Consider the following 11315-nt stretch of genomic DNA (forward strand, 5'->3'; position numbering starts at 1 on the left):
TGGATAGGCCAAGTAGCCCCAGAGGCCATAGTACCCCTGTGGATAGGCCAAGTAGCCCCAGAGGCCCTAGTACCCCTGTGGATAGGCCAAGTAGCCCCAGAGGCCCTAGTACCCCCTGTGGATAGGCCAAGTAGCCCCAGAGGCCCTAGTACCCCCTGTGGATAGGCCAAGTAGCCCCAGAGGCCCTAGTACCCCTGTGGATAGGCCAAGTAGCCCCAGAGGCCCAAGTACCCCTGTGGATAGGCCAAGTAGCCCCAGAGGCCCTAGTACCCCTGTGGATAGGCCAAGTAGCCCCAGAGGCCCTAGTACCCCTGTGGACAGGCCAAGTAGCCCCAGAGACCCTAGTACCCCTGTGGATAGGCCAAGTAGCCCCAGAGGCCCTAGTACCCCTGTGGATAGGCCAAGTAGCCCCAGAGGCCCTAGTACCCCTGTGTATAGTAGCCCCAGAGTAGTACCCCTGTGGATAGGAGTAGCCCCAGAGGCCCTAGTACCCCTGTGGATGTGGATAGGCCCTAGTAGATAGGCCAAGTAGCCCCAGAGGCCCTAGTACCCCTGTGGATAGGCCAAGTAGCCCCAGAGGCCCTAGTACCCCTGTGGATAGTAGCCCCAGAGGCCCTAGTACCCCTGTGGATAGGCCAAGTAGCCCCAGAGGCCCTAGTACCCCTGTGGATAGGCCAAGTAGCCCCAGAGGCCCTAGTACCCCCTGTGGATAGGCCAAGTAGCCCCAGAGGCCCTAGTACCCCCCCAGAGGCCCTAATACCCCTGTGGATAGGCCAAGTAGCCCCGGAGACCCTAGTACCCCCTGTGGATAGGCCAAGTAGCCCCAGAGGCCCTAGTACCCCTGTGGATAGGCCAAGTAGCCCCAGAGGCCCTAGTACCCCTGTGGATAGGCCAAGTAGCCCCAGAGGCCATAGTACCCCTGTGGATAGGCCAAGTAGCCCCACATGCCCTAGTACCCCTGTGGATAGGCCAAGTAGCCCCAGAGGCCCTAGTACCCCTGTGGATAGGCCAAGTAGCCCCAGAGGCCCTAGTACCCCCTGTGGATAGGCCAAGTAGCCCCAGAGGCCCTAGTACCCCTGTGGATAGGCCAAGTAGCCCCAGAGGCCCTAGTACCCCCTGTGGATAGGCCAAGTAGCCCCAGAGGCCCTAGTACCCCCCCAGAGGCCCTAGTACCCCCCCAGAGGCCCTAGTACCCCTGGTTGGGAACCAGTGCTATAAAGGTTTCCTCCTTCCTAATGCAGACACAGAGAGAGGTGTTCACTGACTACTGACCTTGGGTTTCTGTTGTTGAGGCTCAGAGCGATCTCATTCACAGCATGAGGATGGGACATGACCATGTTAAAGCCATACTACAGACAGAGGGAGGGGAACATAACACATCATATATTAATCACTGCTATCAAAAAATAACCACGAGGATGAGAGGAAGGAAGGGTGGTAAATCAGGATGAGAGAGAGAGGGGGAGAGATAGGAGGGGTTGAGATAGATAGGAGGGGTTAAGAGAGAGAGGGGGAGAGATAGGAGGGGTTAAGAGAGAGAGAGAGAGAGATAGGAGGGGTTAAGAGAGAGAGATAGGAGGGGTTAAGAGAGAGAGAGATAGGAGGGGTTAAAGAGAGAGAGGGAGAGAGAGAGAGGAGAGGTTAAAAGAGAGAGAGATAGGAGGGGTTAAGAGAGAGAGAGGGAGAGATAGGAGGGGTTAAGAGAGAGAGAGGGAGAGATAGGAGGGGTTAAGAAAGAGAAAGGGAGAGATAGGAGGGGTTAAGAGAGAGAGAGAGAGAGTGAGAGAGAGAGAGAGAGAGAGAGAGAGGGAGAGATAGGAGGGGTTAAGAGAGAGAGGGAGAGATAGGAGGGGTTAAGAGAGAGGAGGGAGAGATAGGAGGGGTTAAGAGAGAGAGAGGGAGAGAGTGGGAGATAGGAGGGGTTAAGAGAGAGAGGGAGAGATAGGAGGGGTTAAGAGAGAGGAGGGAGAGATAGGAGGGGTTAAGAGAGAGAGAGAGAGAGTGAGAGATAGGAGGGGTTAAGAGAGAGAGGGAGAGATAGGAGGGGTTAAGAGAGAGAGAGGGAGAGATAGGAGGGGTTAAGAGAGAGAGGGAGAGATAGGAGGGGTTAAGAGAGAGAGGGAGAGATAGGATCGGTTAAGAGAGAGAGGGAGAGATAGGAGGGGTTAAGAGAGAGGAGGGAGAGATAGGAGGGGTTAAGAGAGAGAGAGAGAGAGTGAGAGATAGGAGGGGTTAAGAGAGAGAGGGAGAGATAGGAGGGGTTAAGAGAGAGGAGGGAGAGATAGGAGGGGTTAAGAGAGAGAGAGAGAGAGTGAGAGATAGGAGGGGTTAAGAGAGAGAGGGAGAGATAGGAGGGGTTAAGAGAGAGAGAGGGAGAGGTAGGAGGGGTTAAGAGAGAGAGAGAGAGGGGGAGATAGGAGAGGTTAAGAGAGAGGGGGAGATAGGAGGGGTTAAGAGAGAGAGGGAGAGATAGGTGAGAGGGGACAGATGTATAGTTCACCTGGTAGTTCATAATGGCTCTGAGACACATCACACACACGTGAACGTCATCCTTCTTACACACCAGGCGGGAGTTCTTCAGTGTCTTCCTACTGGGCAGTGTGTTAGACCTGGACACCAACGCTGACCTGACACAGTCAACATACAATCAACACAGGATTAACACCACAACTTGGTGTGTGTGTTAACTGATGGAGTGGCATATATGTGTGCGTGTTTGGGTTTGTGTTACCCGATAGAGTGGCGTGAGGAGCGCGGTACGTTGTTGCCACTGGAGGGGGAGGGCAGGTTGCTGTCTCCATGGAGATCTTCTATAGAACGACTCCAGGGGGAATCTACAGCTCTCTCTTCAGTACTGGCCTCCGATACCTCCCCATCAAACCTACACACACACACACACACACACACACACACACACACAGTCACACACACGTGACTCAACAGAACACACGCGTATGGAAAAGGTGATATGCCCACACACACAGTCACACACACTCACGTGACCGCGTACTGAGCGAAGGAGAGGTACTCTACTAGAACATCTAGGCCCTGATTCTCCTCGTTGAGAAACTCCCTCACCCACCTGGAGACAGAGGAACATTAGGATTTATTATCAGACAAATAACTCACTGTTCAATATCTAGCTGTATAATCACTAAAACCCCTGGCCAGCTAAACCCTCCTCTCTGAGTCAGAATGGTTTGGAACTGAGTGAATGTCAACGTGACTCTGATTCGGTTCTGATTCATTTTGATCCAGGACTCTGTGATTGGCTGCGGCCTGTGACTCACCCGATGTGATTGGTCCGTAGTGAGATCTCCAGTTCTCTGAGCACCTGAGTCGACTCCTGGACTCTCCGACGGAATTTCTAACGACAGTAGGGTTAGGGTTATTCTGGTATTCCCTCAAAATAATTTCCTGTCTGCTGGTTTGGGAAATGATGGAATCCTAAATGGTATCTACCCAACTGTGTCAAGTTGAGGAACAAATGTTCCAGCTTGTGTTACCATATTGTTACTATGATATTACTGGCTCTGTCACCATGGTGACGTGGCTGTCACTCACCTTGCGTGTGACGGCCGGGTCAAGGAATCCTCTCAGCTTCTGAATGTAGGTGTGAGGAGGGTTCTTCACCTGGAACCGTTCCTACAACACACACACACACACACACACACACACACACACACACACACACACACACACACACACACACACACACACACACACACACACACACACACACACACACACACACACACACACACACACAAGCAATGGTTACACACTTGCCTTTCACACTGGCCAAAGAGATGCTGAATACCTGAATGAACCATGTTGGTTGCCTGTCTTCTGTTTCTACAGTGCTGAAGGGACTGGACTGGTGTATCAGGCATGTGACGTTGGCCACACACAGCCTTCCAATGGGCTAGGAGGAGCTTCCTGCATATAGCTTACACCTGTTCACTTCCTTCAGGTCTACTAACATAGAAGCGGGACAGTGCTAGGGGTCATTATCAGACCAGGCTGTTCTTTGGCCAATCAGAGTTGACCTTCTGTCTCACCTGATCACATATCAGCTCCCACTTCTTCTCGTTGTCGTAGCAACGGAGCAGGCGCACCTTATCAGGAGGCAGGTTCATAGAGTTCTGAGAGACAGAGAGCGAGAGAGAGAGAGAGAGAGAGAGAGAGAGAGAGAGAGAGAGAGAGAAAGAGAGAGAGAGAGACAGAGAGAGAGAGAGAGAAAGAGAGAGAGAAGAATTGAAAGATGGATAAAGTGAAGGAGAAGGTGACAGACAGAGAGGGAGATACAGAGAGAGATAGAGAGAGATACAGAGAGAAACAGAGAGAGATACAGAGAGATACAGAGAGAGAGACAGAGAGAGATACAGAGAGCGATACAGAGAGCGATACAGAGAGATACAGAGAGAGATACAGAGAGAGATACAGAGAGAGATACAGAGAGATACAGAGAGAGATACAGAGAGATACATAGAGAGATACAGAGAGAGATACAGAGAGATACAGAGAGAGATACAGAGAGAGAGAGACAGAGAGATACAGAGAGAGAGACAGAGAGATACAGAGAGAGATACAGAGTGAGAGAGAGCGAGATAGACAGAGAGATACAGAGATACAGAGAGAGAGACAGAGAGATACAGAGAGATACAGAGAGAGAGAGAGAGAGAGAGAGAGAGACAGAGAGATACAGAGAGAGAGACAGAGAGATACAGAGAGAGAGAGAGAGAGACAGAGAGCGATACAGAGTGAGAGAGAGCGAGATAGACAGAGAGATACAGAGATACAGAGAGAGAGACAGAGAGATACAGAGAGAGATACAGAGAGAGAGACAGAGAGATACAGAGAGAGAGAGAGAGACAGAGAGAGAGAGAGAGATACACAGAGAGAAAGAGACAGAGATACAGAGAGAGAGAGAGTGAGATACAGAGCGAGAGAGACAGAGAGATACAGAGAGAGAGAGAGAGAGACAGAGAAATACAGAGAGCGAGAGAGACAGAGAGATACAGAGAGAGAGAGAGAGACAGAGAGATACAGAGAGAGAGAGAGACAGAGAGAGAGAGAGAGAGATACAGAGAGCGAGAGAGACAGAGAGATACAGAGAGAGAGAGAGAGACAGAGAGATACAGAGAGAGAGAGAGACAGAGAGAGAGAGAGCGAGATACAGAGAGCGAGAGAGAGACAGAGAGAGAGAGACAGAGAGATACAGAGAGAGAGAGAGAGAGAGAGAGAGAGAGAGAGAGAGAGAGAGAGAGAGAGAGAGAGACAGATAGACAGAGAGATACACACATCTCTCCAGAAGACCTCTGTCTACTGAAGACAGACATTCCCTCTTCAACAGAGACATGAACATGTGTGAGCAGAGAATTATATATGAGTATGTGTGATATGACAGACTCTTACTGACACGCAGATAATTAAATATGAGTATGTGTGATATGAAAGACTCTTACTGACACACTCAGAGAATTAAATATGAGTATGTGTGATATGAAAGACTCTTACTGACACACTCAGAGAATTAAATGTGAGTATGTGTGATATGAAAGACTCTTACTGACACACTCAGAGAATTAAATATGAGTATGTGTGATATGAAAGACTCTTACTGACACACAGAGAATTAAATATGAGTATGTATGTGTGATATGAAAGACTCTTACTGACACACTCAGAGAATTAATATGAGTATGTGTGATATGAAAGAATCTTACTGACACACAGATAATTAAATATGAGTATGTGTGATATGAAAGACTCTTACTGACACACAGAGAATTAAATATGAGTATGTATGTGTGATATGAAAGACTCTTACTGACACACTCAGAGAATTAATATGAGTATGTGTGATATGAAAGAATCTTACTGACACACAGATAATTAAATATGAGTATGTGTGATATGAAAGACTCTTACTGACACACTCAGAGAATTAAATGTGAATATGTGTGATATGAAAGACTCTTACTGACACACTCAGAGAATTAAATGTGAGTATATGTGATATGAAAGACTCTTACTGACACACAGAGAATTAAATATGAGTATGTGTGATATGAAAGACTCTTACTGACACGCAGAGAATTAAATATGAGTATGTGTGATATGAAAGACTCTTACTGACACGCAGAGAATTAAATATGAGTATGTGTGATATGAAAGACTCTTACTGACACACAGAAAATTAAATATGAGTATGTGTGATATGAAAGACTCTTACTGACACACAGATAATTAAATATGAGTATGTGTGATATGACAGACTCTTACTGACACACTCAGAGAATTAAATATGAGTATGTGTGATATGAAAGACTCTTACTGACACACTCAGAGAATTAAATATGAGTATATGTGATATGAAAGACTCTTACTGACACACAGAGAATTAAATATGAGTATGTGTGATATGAAAGACTCTTACTGACACGCAGAGAATTAAATATGAGTATGTGTGATATGAAAGACTCTTACTGACACGCAGATAATTAAATATGAGTATGTGTGATATGAAAGACTCTTACTGACACACAGAAAATTAAATATGAGTATGTGTGATATGAAAGACTCTTACTGACACACAGAGAATTAAATATGAGTATGTGTGATATGAAGGACTCTTACTGACACCCAGAGAATTAAATATGAGTATGTGTGATATGAAGGACTCTTAATGACACACAGATAATTAAATATGAGTATGTGTGATTTGAAGGACTCTTACTGACACACTCAGAGAATTAAATATGAGTATGTGTGATATGAAAGACTCTTACTGACACACAGAGAATTAAATATGAGTATGTGTGATATGAAAGACTCTTACTGACACACTCAGAGAATTAAATGTGAGTATATGTGATATGAAAGACTCTTACTGACACACAGAGAATTAAATATGAGTATGTGTGATATGAAAGACTCTTACTGACACGCAGAGAATTAAATATGAGTATGTGTGATATGAAAGACTCTTACTGACACGCAGAGAATTAAATATGAGTATGTGTGATATGAAAGACTCTTACTGACACACAGAAAATTAAATATGAGTATGTGTAATATGAAAGACTCTTACTGACACACAGAGAATTAAATATGAGTATGTGTGATATGAAGGACTCTTACTGACACCCAGATAATTAAATATGAGTATGTGTGATATGAAGGACTCTTACTGACACACAGATAATTAAATATGAGTATGTGTGATTTGAAGGACTCTTACTGACACACTCAGAGAATTAAATATGAGTATGTGTGATATGAAAGACTCTTACTGACACACAGAGAATTAAATATGAGTATGTGTGATATGAAAGACTCTTACTGACACACAGAAAATTAAATATGAGTATGTGTGATATGAAAGACTCTTACTGACACACAGATAATTAAATATGAGTATGTGTGATTTGAAGGACTCTTACTGACACACTCAGAGAATTAAATATGAGTATGTGTGATATGAAAGACTCTTACTGACACACAGAGAATTAAATATGAGTATGTGTGATATGAAAGACTCTTACTGACACACTCAGAGAATTAAATGTGAGTATATGTGATATGAAAGACTCTTACTGACACACAGAGAATTAAATATGAGTATGTGTGATATGAAAGACTCTTACTGACACGCAGATAATTAAATATGAGTATGTGTGATATGAAAGACTCTTACTGACACGCAGAGAATTAAATATGAGTATGTGTGATATGAAAGACTCTTACTGACACACAGCAAATTAAATATGAGTATGTGTGATATGAAGGACTCTTACTGACACACAGATAATTAAATATGAGTATGTGTGATTTGAAGGACTCTTACTGACACACTCAGAGAATTAAATATGAGTATGTGTGATATGGAAGACTCTTACTGACACACAGATAATTAAATATGAGTATGTGTGATATGAAGGACTCTTACTGATACACAGATAATTAAATATGAGTATGTGTGATATGAAAGACTCTTACTGACACACTCAGAGAATTAAATATGAGTATGTGTGATATGAAAGACTCTTACTGACACACTCAGAGAATTAAATATGAGTATGTGTGATATGAAAGACTCTTACTGACACACTCAGAGAATTAAATATGAGTATGTGTGATATGAAAGACTCTTACTGACACACTCAGAGAATTAAATATGAGTATGTGTGATATGAAAGACTCTTACTGACACACAGAGAATTAAATATGAGTATGTGTGATATGAAAGACTCTTACTGACACACTCAGAGAATTAAATGTGAGTATATGTGATATGAAAGACTCTTACTGACACACAGAGAATTAAATATGAGTATGTGTGATATGAAAGACTCTTACTGACACGCAGAGAATTAAATATGAGTATGTGTGATATGAAAGACTCTTACTGACACGCAGAGAATTAAATATGAGTATGTGTGATATGAAAGACTCTTACTGACACACAGAAAATTAAATATGAGTATGTGTGATATGAAAGACTCTTACTGACACACAGAGAATTAAATATGAGTATGTGTGATATGAAGGACTCTTACTGACACCCAGAGAATTAAATATGAGTATGTGTGATATGAAGGACTCTTACTGACACACAGATAATTAAATATGAGTATGTGTGATTTGAAGGACTCTTACTGACACACTCAGAGAATTAAATATGAGTATGTGTGATATGAAAGACTCTTACTGACACACAGAGAATTTAATATGAGTATGTGTGATATGAAAGACTCTTACTGACACACTCAGAGAATTAAATGTGAGTATATGTGATATGAAAGACTCTTACTGACACACAGAGAATTAAATATGAGTATGTGTGATATGAAAGACTCTTACTGACACGCAGAGAATTAAATATGAGTATGTGTGATATGAAAGACTCTTACTGACACGCAGAGAATTAAATATGAGTATGTGTGATATGAAGGACTCTTACTGACACCCAGAGAATTAAATATGAGTATGTGTGATATGAAGGACTCTTACTGACACACAGATAATTAAATATGAGTATGTGTGATTTGAAGGACTCTTACTGACACACTCAGAGAATTAAATATGAGTATGTGTGATATGAAAGACTCTTACTGACACACAGAGAATTAAATATGAGTATGTGTGATATGAAGGACTCTTACTGATACACAGATAATTAAATATGGCAGTGTATCTGGAAGAGGCAACGCGTTGCATATGCAGGGAGAGAGATGGTATTTACAACAACACTCTTCCATTCTAACCAGTCATCCATAATGGGTTAGGGGACACACTCCAACACTCATACACACACACTCAACACTCATACACACACACTCAACACTCATACACACACACACTCAACACTCATACACACACTCAACACTCATACATACACACACACACACTCAACACTCATACATACACACACACTCAACACTCACACACACACACACTCAACACTCACACACACACTCACTCAACACTCATACATACACACACACACACACTCATACACACACACACGCAACACTCATACACACACACACACACACACACACTCAGCACTCATACACACACACTCAACACTCATACACACACAACCGTCATACACACACACACACTCATACACACACACACACACACTCAACACTCATACACACACACACACTCAACACTCATACATACACACACACTCAACACTCCAACACACACACACACAACAATCCTACAGACACGCACATGCAATGTATGAGCATGTGTGCGTTTCATGCGTGTGTGTGTGTCACCTACCAGTGCAATGGAGAACCTCTCTTCCAGCTCAGCAGGATCAGGCATGGGCAGCTTGACAGGAGCAGCCCTGGCCCTGATGACAGCTAGCTGAGACTCCATACTCTCTGTGTTCCCCATGGCTCACACACACACCTGTACTGTCAACCCACACACACCCTTACACCAGCAACTCACACACCCTCACACACCCCTCGCCATCAAATCAGACAAACACACCTCTCACAGTCACCACACACACAAGCACACCCGCTCACATACAATCACACCCCTAAACGTCAAATCACACACAGACAATAGTCTCTCTGCAGTCAGTCAGATACAGGCAACGCCTCCTGTAATTCGGGAATACTGTTCGGGTTTTTCTCCCTAGTGAGACACAGTCTGAACGACCGACCCACAGACTCACGCACGGCGGCACGAGATCAGAGAGATGCGGTAAACCGAAGGCGCGTGTCTACCGGGGGCCGTGTCTATCCTCCATCCGTTCATCTTTTGTCCTCCTTTCTTCTCATCGCCGACGACGGAACGGCGCACGCACCATTTATCCGAATCCAGCTGAGACCGAAGTCCCACTGTCCGTCTCGCGCTAAATTTGCATCCCTTCCCGGTTCACTGTATATCCTCGGTAATGGGTATGATGATGATGCTGATAAACGAACCGGGCGTCCCTGGTGTGTGTGTGAGCGAGCAGGCTACTTAATCCGCCCCCTCCTCCACAGGCGACAAAAGCGAGAGTTCAGCCTCCACGCACGCTTTCTCCCCCCCGCAACGACCCCCACTTTCTAACCGACACACAATGAGCCTTCTGCCGCTTCGCTCTCCTCGCCTCCCGCCCCCCTGCAGCGCACAGCCCACAGCCGTGAGCGAGACGCGAGGGGAGGGGGACTCGGATAACGTCTACCCCTAGACACTGATCTAGAGTCAGTTTTACGCGTGACCCAGTAATAATTGAGGTTATGATTTGGGGAGGATAAACTGATCCTATCATATTTTGGGCAATCTCTACCCAGAGCAGAGGGGAGAGGCTTTGTTTTGTTCTGATGCATCCTGGTAGTTAGAGTCTTAATCGTTTAACGACGAGCTATCTATCTCACAGATGCTCATTGTCCAGACTTCTGACCCCTCCTTTATTAGGTCCATTTCTATGAATAGGCCTGTCCTATTGGCCTATAATGGGCCTGCTGATTTCTCACCCATATTCTACCTTTCTGGTTTAGGCTGTTATTTTTACAGGCAGTCTAAGCCTACTATTGCCACTACACATGTTTAGCCTACTTAAATACTGGCTTTCATAGACAAATTAAATTAGTGGATTCATTCATAATTAGGCTTTATGTCGTATAGTGGCTTTGGTATTGAGTTATTTTGGGGTCAGATGCATGGCTATGGCCAAGATATGCGTATAGCAAGACCTTATAGTACGACCTACTAGACCTGCAAGTATCAAAACAGTTTTATTCATAATAAAATTGAAAATACATAGATACAATACATACAAAATATAGGCCTTCCTT

At 44.3% G+C, this 11315-nt stretch overlaps 1 protein-coding gene across 2 annotated transcripts in view; it reads right to left on the reverse strand.

Annotated features, from left to right (window-relative positions):
* Positions 1–10534, reverse strand: part of LOC139373714 (formin-like protein 2) — a 28188-nt gene extending 17654 nt beyond the window's left edge. For both annotated transcript variants that reach the window (XM_071114608.1, XM_071114607.1), the window contains exons 1-8: positions 9802–10534; positions 4062–4145; positions 3565–3645; positions 3291–3367; positions 2999–3082; positions 2732–2881; positions 2501–2627; positions 1273–1349 (exon numbers count right to left, since the gene is read on the reverse strand). In XM_071114608.1, coding sequence (XP_070970709.1) covers positions 1273–1349; positions 2501–2627; positions 2732–2881; positions 2999–3082; positions 3291–3367; positions 3565–3645; positions 4062–4145; positions 9802–9918 — 797 coding nt within the window. In that variant the 5' untranslated portion in view covers positions 9919–10534. The remainder of the gene's footprint in view (positions 1–1272; positions 1350–2500; positions 2628–2731; positions 2882–2998; positions 3083–3290; positions 3368–3564; positions 3646–4061; positions 4146–9801) is intronic.
* Positions 10535–11315: the final 781 nt, after the last annotated feature.

Source organism: Oncorhynchus clarkii, chromosome 18 (genome assembly GCF_045791955.1).
Source record: "Oncorhynchus clarkii lewisi isolate Uvic-CL-2024 chromosome 18, UVic_Ocla_1.0, whole genome shotgun sequence".
In the NCBI taxonomy this organism is placed as follows: Eukaryota; Metazoa; Chordata; class Actinopteri; order Salmoniformes; family Salmonidae; genus Oncorhynchus; species Oncorhynchus clarkii.